At 40.3% G+C, this 18,517-nt stretch overlaps 1 protein-coding gene across 1 annotated transcript in view; it reads right to left on the bottom strand.

The window, feature by feature from the left end:
* LOC128663603 (oocyte zinc finger protein XlCOF6-like) overlaps positions 1 to 18,517 on the bottom strand; it is an 86,586-nt gene that overhangs the window by 62,353 nt on the left and 5,716 nt on the right. The window contains exon 2 of the mRNA XM_053718008.1: positions 1,408 to 1,612. Coding sequence (XP_053573983.1) covers positions 1,408 to 1,581 — 174 coding nt within the window. The 5' untranslated portion in view covers positions 1,582 to 1,612. The remainder of the gene's footprint in view (positions 1 to 1,407; positions 1,613 to 18,517) is intronic.

The following is an 18,517-nucleotide window of genomic DNA, read 5'->3' as shown; positions in this document are numbered from 1 at the left end:
AAACAGAGCAGTCGCGCTTACGCTGATAAGTGGGCATTTTGGCTAAAATGTTTTTGATAGAATTATCCATTACAGCCGTTAATTGTTGCATAGTAAGGAGTATTGGCGCGCTAGATGTACTAGGGGCCTCCTGAGTGGGCAAGACTGGTGTAGACGAAGGAGGGAATGATGCAGTACCATGCTTACTCCCCTCACTTGAGGAATCATCTTGGGCATCATTTTCAGTGTCACATAAATCACATCTATTTAAATGAGAAGGAACCTTGGCTTCCCCACATACAGAACACAGTCTATCTGGTAGTTCAGACATGTTAAACAGGCATAAACTTGATAACAAAGTACAAAAAACGTTTTAAAATAAAACCGTTACTGTCACTTTAAATTTTAAACTGAACACACTTTATTACTGCAATTGCGAAAAAGTATGAAGGAATTGTTCAAAATTTCACCACAGTGTCTTAAAGCCTTAAAAATATTGCACACCAAATTTGGAAGCTTTAACCCTTAAAATAACGGAACCGGAGCCGTTTTTATCTTTAACCCCTTTACAGTCCCTGGTATCTGCTTTGCTGAGACCCAACCAAGCCCAAAGGGGAATACGATACCAAATGACGCCTTCAGAAAGTCTTTTCTATGTATCAGAGCTCCTCACACATGCGACTGCATGTCATGCTTCTCAAAAACAAGTGCGCAATACCGGCGCGAAAATGAGGCTCTGCCTATGATTAGGGAAAGCCCCTAGAGAATAAGGAGTCTAAAACAGTGCCTGCCGATATTATTTTACAAAAATACCCAGATTAAATGATTCCTCAAGGCTAAATATGTGTATATATGAATCGATTTAGCCCAGAAAATGTCTACAGTCTTAATAAGCCCTTGTGAAGCCCTTATTTACTGTCTGAATAAAAATGGCTTACCGGATCCCATAGGGAAAATGACAGCTTCCAGCATTACATCGTCTTGTTAGAATGTGTCATACCTCAAGCAGCAAAAGACTGCTCACTGTTCCCCCAACTGAAGTTAATTCCTCTCAACAGTCCTGTGTTGAACAGCCATGGATTTTAGTAACGGTTGCTAAAATCATTTTCCTCTTACAAACAGAAATCTTCATCTCTTTTCTGTTTCAGAGTAAATAGTACATACCAGCACTATTTTAAAATAACAAACTCTTGATTGAATAATAAAAACTACAGTTAAACACTAAAAAACTCTAAGCCATCTCCGTGGAGATGTTGCCTGTACAACGGCAAAGAGAATGACTGGGGTAGGCGGAGCCTAGGAGGGATCATGTGACCAGCTTTGCTGGGCTCTTTGCCATTTCCTGTTGGGGAAGAGAATATCCCACAAGTAAGGATGACGCCGTGGACCGGACACACCTATGTTGGAGAAAATTGGTTTCTACTTTACCTCCTCCGAATTGTCAGGTGTCTGCTCATTATCAGAAACTGCATCATTAAAGGACGGCTCGTTATACAGAGGTTCTTTGTCAGAGGCGTCTTCATCAGATATGTGCACATTATCCAGGGCCTGGTCAGCATCAGACGTCTGCTCCTCGATCAAACCGGTTTCACCATCGGACATCTTGAGCAGATGGAAAATTCCAAATGAAACACTAGAAAATAAAAAACAAATATGAAGATACATTATGAATGAAAAAGGTGATATATAAATATATATATAATGGGAAACAAAACATTACACTACCCCCCTATTTAAATATCCCATTCGTTGCTCCTCTTTCGACACTACCTATAATTCTTAGCCAGAGGCAATTAGGCAAGGAAAAGAATAGATTTACCCAGTGCCCCATGCAGGGTTTGTAGATAATATCATACACAAAATTATTTACACACAATAACCTAATATATCTTTTAAAAGACAACAAATGATGACATTTCAAAATACTTCTTAAATCACATTATTATTAATGTGTTTCACATTTTTTTGGAGTAAAATGGATGTTCCAGTACTGAAGGGGAAAAAAAAGCATGTAACATTATGACTATTGAACCTACTGTTCTGTTTAACCACAGCAAAAGAGAATGCCACTAGGGACTCGCAGAGCACTGCTCATCCAATCAGCAACTGTTTCCGCTCATGGACCAGCAGTGCTTTGGAAGTCCCAAGCAGCACTTTTACTGTGTGTTTAACCCTTATGGTTAAACAGCACCAGTAGTGTAGGGTGAATAGTCTTAAAATGATATGCTTCTAAAGCTTTTGGGCAATTGTGAGGGATTAAACACAAAGTTTCACTAGCAGTTTAAAAAACATAATTTATGTAAGAACTTACCTGATAAATTCATTTCTTTCATATTAGCAAGAGTCCATGAGCTAGTGACGTATGGGATATACATTCCTACCAGGAGGGGCAAAGTTTCCCAAACCTCAAAATGCCTATAAATACACCCCTCACCACACCCACAATTCAGTTTAACGAATAGCCAAGAAGTGGGGTGATAAGAAAAAAGTGCGAAAGCATATAAAATAAGGAATTGGAATAATTGTGCTTTATACAAAAAAATCAAAACCACCACAAAAAAGGGCGGGCCTCATGGACTCTTGCTAATATGAAAGAAATGAATTTATCAGGTAAGTTCTTACATAAATTATGTTTTCTTTCATGTGATTAGCAAGAGTCCATGAGCTAGTGACGTATGGGATAATGATTACCCAAGATGTGGATCTTTCCACGCAAGAGTCACTAGAGAGGGAGGGATAAAATAAAGACAGCCAATTCCTGCTGAAAATAATCCACACCCAAAATAAAGTTTAATGAAAAACATAAGCAGAAGATTCAAAACTGAAACCGCTGCCTGAAGTACTTTTCTACCAAAAACTGCTTCAGAAGAAGAAAATACATCAAAATGGTAGAATTTAGTAAAAGTATGCAAAGAGGACCAAGTTGCTGCTTTGCAAATCTGATCAATCGAAGCTTCATTCCTAAACGCCCAGGAAGTAGAAACTGACCTAGTAGAATGAGCTGTAATCCTTTGAGGCGGAGATTTACCCGACTCAACATAGGCAAGATGAATTAAAGATTTCAACCAAGATGCCAAAGAAATGGCAGAAGCTTTCTGGCCTTTTCTAGAACCAGAAAAGATAACAAATAAACTAGAAGTCTTTCGGAAAGACTTAGTAGCTTCAACATAATATTTCAAAGCTCTAACAACATCCAAAGAATGCAATGAGTTCTCCTTAGAATTCTTAGGATTAGGACATAATGAAGGAACCACAATTTCCCTACTAATGTTGTTAGAATTCACAACTTTAGGTAAAAATTCAAAAGAAGTTCGCAACACTGCCTTATCCTGATGAAAAATCAGAAAAGGAGACTCACAAGAAAGAGCAGATAATTCAGAAACTCTTCTGGCAGAAGAGATTGCCAAAAGGAACAAAACTTTCCAAGAAAGTAATTTAATGTCCAATGAATGCATAGGTTCAAACGGAGGAGCTTGAAGAGCCCCTAGAACCAAATTCAAACTCCAAGGAGGAGAAATTGACTTAATGACAGGTTTTATACGAACCAAAGCTTGTACAAAACAATGAATATCAGGAAGATTAGCAATCTTTCTGTGAAAAAGAACAGAAAGAGCAGAGATTTGTCCTTTCAAGGAACTTGCGGACAAACCTTTATCTAAACCATCCTGAAGAAACTGTAAAATTCTTGGAATTCTAAAAGAATGCCAAGAAAAATGATGAGAAAGACACCAAGAAATATAAGTCTTCCAGACTCTATAATATATCTCTCTGGATACAGATTTACGAGCCTGTAACATAGTATTAATCACAGAGTCAGAGAAACCTCTTTGACTAAGAATCAAGCGTTCAATCTCCATACCTTTAAATTTAAGGATTTGAGATCCTGATGGAAAAAAGGACCTTGCGACAGAAGGTCTGGTCATAGCGGAAGAGTCAACGGATGGCAAGAGGCCATCCGGACAAGATCCGCATACCAAAACCTGTGAGGCCATGCCGGAGCTACCAGCAGAACAAACGAGCATTCCTTCAGAATCTTGGAGATTACTCTTGGAAGAAGAACTAGAGGCGGAAAGATATAGGCAGGATGATACTTCCAAGGAAGTGACAATGCATCCACTGCTTCCGCTTGAGGATCCCTGGATCTGGACAGATACCTGGGAAGTTTCTTGTTTAGATGAGAGGCCATCAGATCTATTTCTGTAAGTCCCCACATTTGAACAATCTGAAGAAATACCTCTGGGTGAAGAGACCATTCGCCCGGATGTAACGTTTGGCGACTGAGATAATCCGCTTCCCAATTGTCTATACCTGGGATATGAACCGCAGAGATTAGACAGGAGCTGGATTCCGCCCAAACCAGAATTCGAGATACTTCTTTCATAGCCAGAGGACTGCGAGTCCCTCCTTGATGATTGATGTATGCCACAGTTGTGACATTGTCTGTCTGAAAACAAATGAACGATTCTCTCTTCAGAAGAGGCCAAGACTGAAGAGCTCTGAAAATTGCACGGAGTTCCAAAATATTGATCGGTAATCTCACCTCCTGAGATTCCCAAACTCCTTGTGCCGTCAGAGATCCCCACACAGCTCCCCAACCTGTGAGACTTGCATCTGTTGAAATTACAGTCCAGGTCGGAAGCACAAAAGAAGCCCCCTGAATTAAACGATGGTGATCTGTCCACCACGTTAGAGAGTGTCGTACAATCGGTTTTAAAGATATTAATTGAGATATCTTTGTGTAATCCCTGCACCATTGATTCAGCATACAGAGCTGAAGAGGTCGCATGTGAAAACGAGCAAAGGGGATCGCGTCCGATGCAGCAGTCATAAGACCTAGAATTTCCATGCATAAGGCTACCGAAGGGAATGATTGTGACTGAAGGTTTCGACAAGCTGATATCAATTTTAGACGTCTCTTGTCTGTTAAAGACAGAGTCATGGACACTGAATCTATCTGGAAACCCAGAAAAGTTACCCTTGTCTGAGGAATCAATGAACTTTTTGGTAAATTGATCCTCCAACCATGATCTTGAAGAAACAACACAAGTCGATTCGTATGAGATTCTGCTAAATGTAAAGACTGAGCAAGTACCAAGATATCGTCCAAATAAGGAAATACCACAATACCCTGTTCTCTGATTACAGACAGAAGGGCACCGAAAACTTTTGTAAAAATTTTTGGAGCTGTAGCTAGGCCAAACGGCAGAGCCACAAACTGGTAATGCTTGTCCAGAAAAGAGAATCTCAGGAACTGATAATGATCTGGATGAATCGGAATATGCAGATAAGCATCCTGTAAATCTATTGTGGACATATAATGCCCTTGCTAAACAAAAGGCAAGATAGTCCTTACAGTTACCATTTTGAACGTTGGTATCCTTACATAACGATTCAATATTTTTAGATCCAGAACTGGTCTGAAGGAATTCTCCTTCTTTGGTACAATGAAGAGATTTGAATAAAACCCCATCCCCTGTTCCAGAACTGGAACTGGCATAATTACTCCAGCCAACTCTAGATCTGAAACACAATTCAGAAATGCTTGAGCTTTCACTGGATTTACTGGGACACGGGAAAGAAAAAATCTCTTTGCAGGAGGTCTCATCTTGAAACCAATTCTGTACCCTTCTGAAACAATGTTCTGAATCCAAAGATTGTGAACAGAATTGATCCAAATTTCTTTGAAAAAACGTAACCTGCCCCCTACCAGCTGAGCTGGAATGAGGGCCGCACGTTCATGTGGACTTAGAAGCAGGCTTTGCCTTTCTAGAAGGCTTGGATTTATTCCAGACTGGAGATGGTTTCCAAACTGAAACTGCTCCTGAGGATGAAGGATCAGGCTTTTGTTCTTTGTTGAAACGAAAGGAACGAAAACGATTATTAGCCCTGTTTTTACCCTTAGATTTTTTATCCTGTGGTAAAAAAGTTCCTTTCCCACCAGTAACAGTTGAGATAATAGAATCCAACTGAGAACCAAATAATTTGTTACCCTGGAAAGAAATGGAAAGTAGAGTTGATTTAGAAGCCATATCAGCATTCCAAGTTTTAAGCCATAAAGCTCTTCTAGCTAAAATAGCTAGAGACATAAACCTGACATCAACTCTGATAATATCAAAAATGGCATTACAGATAAAATTATTAGCATGCTGAAGAAGAATAATAATATTATGAGAATCATGATCTGTTACTTGTTGCGCTAAAGTCTCCAACCAAAAAGTTGAAGCTGCAGCAACATCAGCCAAAGATATAGCAGGTCTAAGAAGATTACCTGAACACAGATAAGCTTTTCTTAGAAAGGATTCAATTTTCCTATCTAAAGGATCTTTAAACGAAGTACCATCTGACGTAGGAATAGTAGTACGTTTAGCAAGGGTAGAAATAGCCCCATCAACTTTAGGGATTTTGTCCCAAAATTCTAATCTGTCAGACGGCACAGGATATAATTGCTTAAAACGTTTAGAAGGAGTAAATGAATTACCCAATTTATCCCATTCTCTGGAAATTACTTCAGAAATAGCATTAGGAACAGGAAAAACTTCTGGAATAACCACAGGAGATTTAAACACCTTATCTAAACGTTTAGAATTAGTATCAAGAGGACCAGAATCCTCTATTTCTAAAGCAATTAGTACTTCTTTAAGTAAAGAACGAATAAATTCCATTTTAAATAAATATGAAGATTTATCAGCATCAATCTCTGAGACAGAATCCTCTGAACCAGAAGAGTCATCAGAATCAGAATGATGATGTTCATTTAAAAATTCATCTGTAGAGAGAGAAGTTTTAAAAGATTTTTTATGTTTCCTAGAAGGAGAAATAACAGACATAGCCTTCTTGATGGATTCAGAAACAAAATCTCTTATATTATCAGGAACATTCTGCACCTTAGATGTTGAGGGAACTGCAACAGGCAATGGTACATTACTAAAGGAAATATTATCTGCTTTAACAAGTTTGTCATGACAATTAATACAAACAACAGCCGGAGGAATAGCTACCAAAAGTTTACAGCAGATACACTTAGCTTTGGTAGTTCCAGCACTAGACAGCGATTTTCCTGAAGTATCTTCTGACTCAGATGCAACGTGAGACATCTTGCAATATGTAAGAGAAAAAAACAACATATAAAGCAAAATTGATCAAATTCCTTAAATGACAGTTTCAGGAATGGGAAAAAATGCCAATAAACAAGCTTCTAGTAACCAGAAGCAAAGAAAAAATCAGACTGAAATAATGTGGAGACAAAAGCGACGCCCATATTTTTTGGCGCCAAATAATACGCCCACATTGTTTGGCGCCTAAATGCTTTTTGGCGCCAAAAATGATGCCACATCCGGAACGCCGACATTTTTGGCGCAAAAGGACGTCAAAAAATGACGCAACTTCCGGCGACACGTATGACGCCGGAAACAGAAAAGATTTTTTGCGCCAAAAAAGTCTGCGCCAAGAATGACGCAATAAAATGAAGCATTTTCAGCCCCCGCGAGCCTAACAGCCCACAGGGAAAAAAAAGTCAAATTTTTAAGGTAAGAAAAAATGATTGATTCAAACGCATTATCCCAAATATGAAACTGACTGTCTGAAAATAAGGAATGTTGAACATTCTGAGTCAAGGCAAATAAATGTTTGAATACATATATTTAGAACTTTATAAATAAAGTGCCCAACCATAGCTTAGAGTGTCACAGAAAATAAGATTTACTTACCCCAGGACACTCATCTACACGTTTGTAGAAAGCCAAACCAGTACTGAAACGAAAATCAGCAGAGGTAATGGTATATAAATAAGAGTATATCGTCGATCTGAAAAGGGAGGTAAGAGATGAATCTCTACGACCGATAACAGAGAACCTATGAAATAGACCCCGTAGAAGGAGATCACTGCATTCAAATAGGCAATACTCTCCTCACATCCCTCTGACAATCACTGCACGCTGAGAGGAAAACCGGGCTCCAACTTGCTCCGGAGCGCATATCAACGTAGAATCTAGCACAAACTTACTTCACCACCTCCATAGGAGGCAAAGTTTGTAAAACTGAATTGTGGGTGTGGTGAGGGCTGTATTTATAGGCATTTTGAGGTTTGGGAAACTTTGCCCCTCCTGGTAGGAATGTATATCCCATACGTCACTAGCTCATGGACTCTTGCTAATTACATGAAAGAAATGATATATTGTAACAAATTAATAACACTTCGGAGCATTTCATTTGTGCTCTACATACAACATGCCTTTAAAATGGATATGAAACCCAATTTTGTTCTTTCATGATTCAGATAGAGCATGCAATTCTCAGCAACTTTCTAATTTACTCCCATTATATTTTTTTCTTCGTTCTCTTGGTATCTTTATTTGAAAAAGCAAAAATGTAAGCCTAGGAGCCAGCCACCAATCAGCAAGTGCTACCCAGGGTCTGAACCAAAAATGATCCGGCTCCTAAGCTTACATTCCTGCTTTTCAAATAAAGATATCAAGAGAACAAAGCCAAATTTATAATAGGAGTAAATTAGAAAGTTGCTTAAAATTATACCCAATGTGCAATGGTAAGAGGTGTGTATATACTGTATATATATATATATATATATATATATATATATATATATATATATATACACACAGTATATAGCCACCAGTCAGCAGCTAGATCCCAGCTCATGAGCCAACTCAGGTATGCTTTTCAACAAAGGATACCAAATAGAACAAAGCATATTTGGAAAGTTGTTTAAAATGGTATCCTTTCTCTGAACCATGAAATTAAATGTTTGGGTTTCATATCCCTTTAATGGGTTGCAACTGACAATGGACAAGCTCACCTTGCTGGTTTCTCTAAGAAAGGAAACATCAAAGCTCATTTATAAGTCGCCATAGTAACCTGGGGCCATGGATTTGTTGAGTACCATTGTAATTTACTCAATTTTATAATCATATGTAACATTGTTACAGTGCTGTTGGATATGTTGATGCCATTGCCTATAAATAATTATAATTTCTCTTGCAAGATGTATCGAGTCCACGGATTCATCCATACTTCTGGGATACTGGGATATTCTCCTTCCTAACAGGAAGTGGCAAAGAGAGCACCCACAGCAGAGCTGTCTATATAGCTCCTCCCTTAGCTCCACCCCCAGTCATTCTCTTTGCCTACTCTAATGTTAGGAAGGGTAAAGTGAGTGTGGTGACAAAAATGTTAGTTTTTATTTTCTCAAGCAAAAGTTTGTTATTTTAAATGGTACCGGTGTGTACTATTCCCTCTCTGGCAGAAAAGGGATGAAGATTTCTGCAAGGAGGATGACGATCTTAGCACTTTGTAACTAAGATCCACTGCTGTTCCCACAGAGGCTGAGGAGTACAGGAAAACTTCAGTTGGGGGAAAAACGTTTTTCTTTTTATTGAACACTTAACATTTTTTGAGGGACTTTAAGGGGTCATTGTGGTTTATTTAAGGGTTATTAACCCACATGGCTAGTTTAGAAACACTTTGGTGTGTTTCTTTTAGGCCCCACTAACATCGAGTGAGGTGGGAGGGGCCTATTTTCGCGCCTCAGTTGCGCAGTTTCTTTTACTCTGAAGACATCCAGCTGCTTCTCCAGAGGGTCCTGCTGTGTTTGAGGGCCTAAAAGAAGTTTTTTCCCCACAAATCTATCCTAAAGGGCAGGTAGGCGCCACAGCAGAGCTGTGGCAAGGTGCTGAACGTTTTTATACCGGTTTTTGACGTTTTGTCAATCCCGTTTTTCCATTTTCCATTAATCGTTTATTTGTCTGGTTGTGCAAACTTACTAAGGCTTTATCATTCTACTGTAAAAATTTCGTAAAGTTTACTGCTTTTTTACACTGTTTTGCAGAGTTTCTGCATCTTTTTTTTCTCTTAAAGGCACAGTGCCGTTTTTTTTTCTAAGTATTATTTACTTTGAATAAACTGTTTTCCAAGCTTGCTTGTTTCATTACTAGCCTGTTTAACATGTCTGACATCAAGGAAAATCCTTGTTCAATGTGTTTAGAAGCCATTGTGGAACCCCCTCTTAGAATGTGTCCCACTTGCACTGATATGTCTATAAATTATAAAATGCATATTATAGCACTTAAAAATATAGCAATAGATGATTCTCAGACAGAAGGAAATGAGGATTTGCCATCTAGCTCTCCCCAAGTGTCACAACCAGTAACGCCCGCACAAGTGACGCCAAGTACCTCTAGTGCGTCGACTTCATTTACTTTACAAGACATGGCCACAGTTATGAATACAACCCTCACAGAGGTTTTATCTAAACTGCCTGGTTTACAAGGAAAGCATGACAGCTCTGGATTAAGATCAAATGCTGAGCCTTCTGACGCTTTAGTAGCCGTATCCGATATACCCTCACAAGGTTCTGAAGTAGGGGTAAGGGATTTGCTATCTGAGGGAGAGATTTCTGATTCAGGAAAGACGCTTCCTCAGACAGATTCTGATATGACGGCCTTTAAATTTAAGCTTGAACACCTCCGCTTGTTGCTCAGGGAGGTATTAGCGACTCTGGATGATTGTGACCCTATAGTGGTCCCAGAGAAATTGTGTAAAATGGACAAATACTTAGAGGTTCCTGTTTACACTGATGTTTTTCCAGTCCCTAAGAGGATTGTGAATATTGTTACTAAGGACTGGGATAGACCAGGTATACCGTTCGCTCCCCCTCCTGTTTTTAAGAAAATGTTTCCCATATCTGACACCATGCGGGACTCGTGGCAGACGGTTCCTAAGGTGGAGGGAGCTATGTCTACTCTCGCTAAGCGTACAACTATACCTATCGAGGACAGTTGTGCTTTCAAAGATCCTATGGATAAAAAATTAGAGGGTCTCCTAAAGCAAATTTTTGTTCATCAAGGTTTTCTTCTCCAACCTATTGCGTGCATTGTTCCTGTAACTACTGCAGCTGCTTTCTGGTTCGAGGCTCTAGAAGAGGCTCTTCAGATGGAGACTCCATTAGAAGATATTATGGATAGAATTAAGGCACTTAAGTTGGCTAATTCTTTCATTACAGATGCCGCTTTCCAACTGGCTAAATTAGCGGCAAAGAATTCAGGTTTTGCCATTTTAGCATGCAGGGCGTTATGGCTTAAGTCCTGGTCTGCTGATGTGTCATCAAAATCTAAACTTTTGAACATCCCTTTCAAAGGAAAGACCCTATTCGGGCCTGAACTGAAAGAGATTATTTCAGACATCACTGGAGGTAAAGGCCACGCCTTCCCTAAGGATAAAACAAATAAAATGAGGACCAAACAAAATAATTTACGTTCCTTTCGGAACTGCAAGGGTGGTCCCGCTTCAGCTTCCCCTGCTGCAAAGCAAGAGGGGAATTTCACCCAATCCAAGTCAGTCTGGATATATAACCAGGCTTGGAACAAGGGTAAACAGGCCAAGAAGCCTGCTGCTGCCTCCAAGACAGCATGAAGGGGTAGCCCCCGATCCGGGACCGGATCTAGTAGGGGGCAGACTCTATCTCTTCGCTCAGGCTTGGGCAAGAGATGTTCACGATTCCTGGGCTTTAGAAATTGTGTCCCAGGGATATCTTCTGGACTTCAAAGACTCCCCCAAGGGGGAGATTTCACGTTTCTCAATTGTCTGCAAACCAGACAAAGAGAGAGGCGTTCTTACACTGTGTAGAATACCTACATACCATGGGAGTAATCCGCCCAGTTCCAAAAGCGGAACAAGTGTTAGGTTTTTACTCAAACCTGTTTGTGGTTCCCAAAAAAGAGGGAACTTTCAGACCAATCTTGGATCTCAAAATTATAAACAAATTCCTCAGAGTACCATCATTCAAGATGGAGACTATTCGGACTATTCTACCTCTGATCCAGGAGGGTCAATATATGACTACCGTGGACTTAAAGGATGCGTATCTACACATCCCTATTCACAGAAATCATCAATTCTTCAGATTCGCCTTTCTGGACAGGCATTACTAGTTTGTGGCCCTTCCCTTTGGGTTGGCCACGGCTCACAGAATTTTCACAAAGGTGCTAGGGTCCCTTTTGGCTGTTCTAAGACCGCGGGGCATAGCAGTGGCGCCTTATCTAGATGACATCTTAATTCAGGCGTCGACTTTCCAGCTAACCAAGTCTCACACGGACATCGTGTTGGCTTTTCTGAGATCTCACGGGTGGAAGGTGAACATAAAAAAGAGTTCTCTCTTCCCTCTCACAAGAGTTTCCTTCCTAGGGACTCTGATAGACTCGGTAGAAATGAAAATATTTCTGACGGAGGTCAGAAAATCAAAACTCTTAACCACTTGCCGAGCTCTTCATTCCATTCCTCGGCCATCAGTGGCTCAGTGTATGGAGGTAATCGGACTCATGGTAGCGGCAATGGACATAGTTGCCCGCCTACACCTCAGACCACTGCAACTATGCATGCTCAAACAGTGGAATGGGGATTATGCAGATTTATCTCCTCAAATACATCTGGATCAGGAGACCAGAGATTCTCTTCTCTGGTGGTTGTCTCAGGACCACCTGTCTCAGGGAATGTGTTACCTCAGGCCAGAGTGGCTCATAGTAATTACAGATGCCCGCCTGCTAGGCTGGGGTGCAGTCTGGGACTCCCTTAAAGCACAGGGCTTATGGTCTCGGGAGGAAACTCTCCTCCCGATTAACATTCTAGAACTGAGAGCAATATTCAATGCTCTTCAGGGGTGGCCTCAGCTAGCTGCAGCCAAATTCATCAGGTTCCAGTCGGACATCACGACTGTAGCTTATATCAATCATCAAGGAGGAACACAGAGTTCTCTAGTGATGATGGAAGTAACCAAAATAATCCGATGGGCGGAGACTCACTCTTGCCATCTTTCAGCAATCCATATCCCAGGGGTAGAGAACTGGGAGGCGGATTTCCTAAGTCGTCAGACTTTTCATCCGGGGGAGTGGGAGCTCCATCCGGAAGTATTTGCCCAGCTGACTCAGCTATGGGGCACACCAGAATTGGATCTAATGGCGTCCCGTCAGAACGCCAAGCTTCCTTGTTACGGGTCCAGGTCCCAGGATCCCCAGGCGGTACAGGAAAATCTATCTTACAATTTGGCGCAAATATCTTTATGGGTGTGAATCCAAGGGTTACTCATGGAGTAAGATTAGGATTCCTAGAATATTGTCTTTTCTCCAAGAAGGATTGGAGAAGGGATTATCAGCTAGCTCCTTAAAAGGACAGATTTCTGCTTTGTCTATTCTTTTACACAAGCGTCTGGCAGATGTCCCAGACGTTCAAGCATTTAGTCAGGCTTTAGTCAGAATCAAGCCTGTATTCAAACCTATTGCTCCGCCATGGAGCCTAAACTTAGTTCTTAAAGTGAAGGTCAATTTTTGCTAATAGCAATACACCAATCGAAAGCTTAACATCCAAGTATTAAAGTCGCTGATTTTATATTTCTAAAAAACTATTCATTTTCAAATAAAATAGATATATAAAATACCTCCGTTATTGCTATTAGCTCCTCCCCTACCACACTTCCGTATTTCTCTGTAGTGACATCGCTTTCGTTCCTACAAGCGGACTACGCTCGAGCACAACAGCCTATTTTAAATGTGCATTCGTATCTCCCACTCAGTAGCGCATGCGTTTAATAATTCAATGTATCCAAAATAATGAGAGCGGACTACGCATGCGCGTTTCATGAACGAGCATGACGATGATGACGCTACAGAAAAGGGGCTGGACGCCACGGGGGTAGGTAATAGATTGGATCAAAGAATTGTCAATCAATAACGGCAATATGGCGGGCGGATAAAAAAACTGACACAGAGCCGATTTAAAAGGTTAAAAATAAAACTTTTAATATTAGTTATAAAGAATTTCATGAATGAACATCATACTTAATTTACCGAAGCTATTTGAAACTGTTAACCACTACTCCAGACTTGACCTTCACTTTAAAGTTCTTCAAGGGGTTCCGTTTGAACCTATGCATTCCATAGATATTAAGCTTCTATCTTGGAAAGTTCTGTTTTTAGTAGCTATCTCTTCGGCTCAAAGAGTTTCTGAGTTATCTGCTTTACAGTGTGACTCACCTTATCTTGTTTTCCATGCAGATAAGGTGGTTTTGCGTACCAAACCTGGATTCCTTCCTAAAGTTGTTTCTAATAGGAATATAAATCAGGAAATTGTTGTTCCTTCACTGTGTCCTAATCCTTCTTCAAAGAAGGAACGTCTGTTGCACAATCTTGATGTGGTTCGTGCTTTAAAGTTCTACTTACAAGCAACCAAAGATTTCCGTCAAACATCTTCATTGTTTGTTGTTTATTCTGGTAAGCGGAGAGGCCAAAAGGCTACGGCTACCTCTCTTTCTTTTTGGCTGAAAAGCATCATCCGTTTGGCTTATGAGACTGCTGGCCAGCAGCCTCCTGAAAGGATTACTGCTCATTCTACTAGAGCAGTGGATTCCACATGGGCAGCGACTTGGTCTTCGCTTCATACTTTTTCCAAATTTTACAAATTCGATACTTTTGCTTCTTCGGAGGCTATTTTTGGGAGAAAGGTTCTACAAGCAGTGGTGCCTTCCGTTTAAGGTACCTGTCTTGTCCCTCCCTTCATCCGTGTCCTAAAGCTTTGGTATTGGTATCCCACAAGTATGGATGAATCCGTGGACTCGATACATCTTGCCAGAGAAAACAGAATTTATGCTTACCTGATAAATTTCTTTCTCTTGCGATGTATCGAGTCCACGGCCCGCCCTGTTTAAGACAGGTAGTATATTTTTATTTTAAAAAACTTCAGTCACCTCTGCACCTTATAGTTTCTCCTTTTTCTTCCTAGCCTTCGGTCGAATGACTGGGGGGTGGAGCTAAGGTAGGAGCTATATAGACAGCTCTGCTGTGGGTGCTCTTTTTGCCACTTCCTGTTGGGAAGGAGAATATCCCACAAGTATGGACTTGATACATCGCAAGAGAAAGAAATTTATCAGGTAAGCATAAATTATTTATTTTTTTCCACATGGTTTCTACAATCAAGCAAAAACTGGATGTATTATTTCATATATAGACACATAGAATTTGATGTCCTTGTGTTTACCACCTGTATTGGAAATTTATTCCATGAAACTGCCACCCTTTCTGGAAAAAAAATAAAAATAATGCTTCCTCACATTTCACCTGAATCTGTGACCCATAGTTTTGGTATTTCTCTTTTTGTGGGAAATACTTTTAGCTTCCATTTTATTAAGTCACTTCATATACATATTTTGACCATAGAGTCTTTATTAGTACATTTTGGGCCAGATTATAAGTGGAGCGCAATATATCAATTTAGACACAAATGTGCACTGGTATTACGAGTTAGGCGAGTTCGCATTGCACTAAAGCAGTGCGCTATCAAGAGCGCGCTTTCATAGACTCCAATTGGAGCCTTGTTCTGATGTCATCATACACGGCACAGAACCTAAGTGCAGCAAAGGGGTTAAGTAGCGCAGCGATGGGCAACAATTGTAAATATATACTTATATAATATAATATATTTATTTATTGTAATATATATATATTTATGTGTTTATATGTGTATATACAGTATCTCACAAAAGTGAGTACACCCTTCACATTTTTTCATGTGACAACACTGAAGAAATTACACTTTGCTACAATGTAAAGTAGTGAGTGTACAGCCTGTATAACAGTGTAAATTTGCTGTCCCCTCAAAATAACTCAACAAACAGCCATTAATGTCTAAACTGTTGGCAACAAAAGTGAGTACACCCCTAAGTGGACATGTCCAAATTGGGCCCAAAGTGTCAATATTTTGTGTGGCCACCATTATTTTCCAGCATTGAGTTCACCTGTCCTGTGAAACCACTGTATGGTCTTGCCCACCGTGCTGCAGCTCAGTTTCAGGGTCTTGGCAATCTTTTTATAGCCTAGGCCATCTTTATGTAGAGCAACAATTCTTTTTTCCAGTTCCTCAGAGAGTTCTTTGCCATGAGGTGCCATGTTGAACTTCCAGTGACCAGTATGAGAGAGTGTGAGAGAGATAACACCAAATTTAACACACCTGCTCCCCATTCACACCTGTGACCTTGTAACACTAACGAGTCACATGACACCGGGGAAGGAAAATGGCTAATTGGGCCAAATTTGGACATTTCCACTTAGGGGTGTACTCACTTTTGTTGCCAACGGTTTAGACATTAATGGCTGTTTGTTGAGTTATTTTGAGGGGACAGCAAATGTACACTGTTATCTCTGATGAAGCGCATGTGCTCATGCGCGAAACGCGTAAGATTGGAGCTTACCTTGCATCCAGAAAGCCTACTCTGCAATAAACCTTTTTACTGACACTTGGACTCAGCCTTCCTTTTTCCTCATCTTAAATGTACACTGTTATACAGGCTGTACACTCACTACTTTACATTGTAGCAAAGTTTCATTTCTTCAGTGTTGTCACATGAAAAGATATAATAAAATATTTACAAAAATGTAAAGGGTGTACAAACTTTTGTTAAATACTGTACATATATATTTACAGGGAACATACAGTTCACATAGACCGCAATGTAAGAGGTGCTTTTCAGTGCCGTTTACCCCACACCCGCCAACTTTTAACCCCTTAAAAGGGACACTGAACCCAATTTTTTTTCTTTTGTGATTCAGATAGAGCATGCAATTTTAAGCAACTTTCTAATTTACTCCTATTATCAAATTTTCTTCATTCTCTTGGTATCTTTATTTGAAATGCAAGAATGTAAGTTTAGATGCCGGCCCATTTTTGGTGAACAACCTGGGTTGTTCTTGCTGATTGGTGGATAAATTCACCCACCAATAAAAAGTGCTGTCCAGTGGTCTGAACCAAAAAAATAGCTTAGATGCCTTCTTTTTCAAATAAAGATAGCAGGAGGATGAAGAAAAATGAGGATGAAGAAAAATTGATAATAGGAGTAAATTCGAACGTTGCTTAAAATTGCATGTTTTATCTGAATCATGAAAGAAAAAAATTGGGTTCAGTGTCCCTTTAAAACTGCCTAGTGCAATATATATATTTTTTTATGGAAAAAAAAAGAAAAGCTACATTTGCGGAACTTTTAACAAATTAACCAGAGATATGATCTGTGGTAAATGTTCTGAGCGCTAATTACTACCGCGAGGTCACGGTAGCAATAATCAGCCACTTTATTATTTTATTTATTACGCGCCCACATAAAGGGCAAATGTGCCTGTTTGCCGGTACGCAAATAAATTAGTGCTCCACTTGTAATGTAGCCCTTTATATTTTAGACCATGTACTATTTTAGTAGCCCTACTTTGAATAGTTTCTAGTCTATTTATATCCTTCTAGAGATCTGTAAAGTGGCATAAGAACCTTGCTATTTCTGCTGCTGATACCTCTCCCAATGCAACCAAGTATTCTATTGGCTGCAATGCTGTATTGTCTACCAAATGTTAAATCATCTGAAAGAATAAAGTTTGTTTTTTCATGAGGATATCCAGCCAGGGAAACAAATTATGACTTACCAGATAATTTCCTTTCCTTCGATACAGGGAGAGTCCACAGCTGCATTCATTACTGTGGGAAATACAGAAGCTGGCCACCAGGAGGAGGCAAAGAAACCCTAGCCAAAGGCTTAGATGCCTCCCCCACTTCCCTCATCCCCCAGTCATTCTGCCGAGGGAACAAGGAACAGTAGGAGAAATATGAGGGTGAAAAAGGTGCCAGAAGAAAACAACTTAAATTTAGGGCAGCCCACCAGAGAGCACTGGCGGGAGCTGTGGACTCTCCCTGTGTCGAAGGAAAGGAAATTATCTGGTAAGTCATAATTTATGTTTTCCTTCTAAATACAGGGAGAGTCCACCGCTGTATTCATTACTTGTGGGAAATTATACCCAAGCTACAGAGGACACTTAATGCTAACGGGAGGGTACAAATAAGAGGCGGCCCAACCTGAGGGCACCACAGCCTGCAAAAAAAACGAACTCCCGAAGGCTTCCTTGATAGAAGCAAAAAATGAAAAAGAATAAGAATTTTAGGAGGACCAAGCAGCCGCCCAACAATCAGAACCATAGGATCTCCTGTCAGAGACCCAAAAATATGGCACTGCACTCGGACTGAGCCATAAACCTCTGGATAGTCAGATCAAACAGATGATCGTAAGAAACTTCCGTTCAGGAGGAGCACACTCAGAGAATGGATTTCTGCCAGAGCCGTAGTAGGCCTCCGCCCACCACCAAATTCGAGACCCTCCCGTCTACACAGGAGGGACTCACTAACTCAGAAATAATCTTCTCACCAAGAGGTCCCGACTAGCATGGACCCAGAATATCAGACCTCAGAGCAAAATGCTCTACTGAAAAAAAAAACAAGGATAATTGGAAGGAAAATTCTGATATACATATCCCAGAAAACATTCTCACCCTGCTGACAGGAAAGAGACCAAGACAAAACTGCCCCGTGTGAACTAGGATAAAAAAATCCCTAACACTGGTAGATCTGGACCGAACACTGGAGAACGATTCCCCAACCAGTCACCCAAAAAGACTGCCAAGACAGAGACAAAAACCCATCGCTATGTTGAACACTCAGCCTGGGCTGA

The sequence above is a fragment of the Bombina bombina genome, chromosome 6 (genome assembly GCF_027579735.1).
Source record: "Bombina bombina isolate aBomBom1 chromosome 6, aBomBom1.pri, whole genome shotgun sequence".
NCBI classification, from domain to species: domain Eukaryota; kingdom Metazoa; phylum Chordata; class Amphibia; order Anura; family Bombinatoridae; genus Bombina; species Bombina bombina.
Note: the sequence above shows the minus strand (reverse complement) of the source record. Positions and strands in the feature narration are given on the sequence as shown.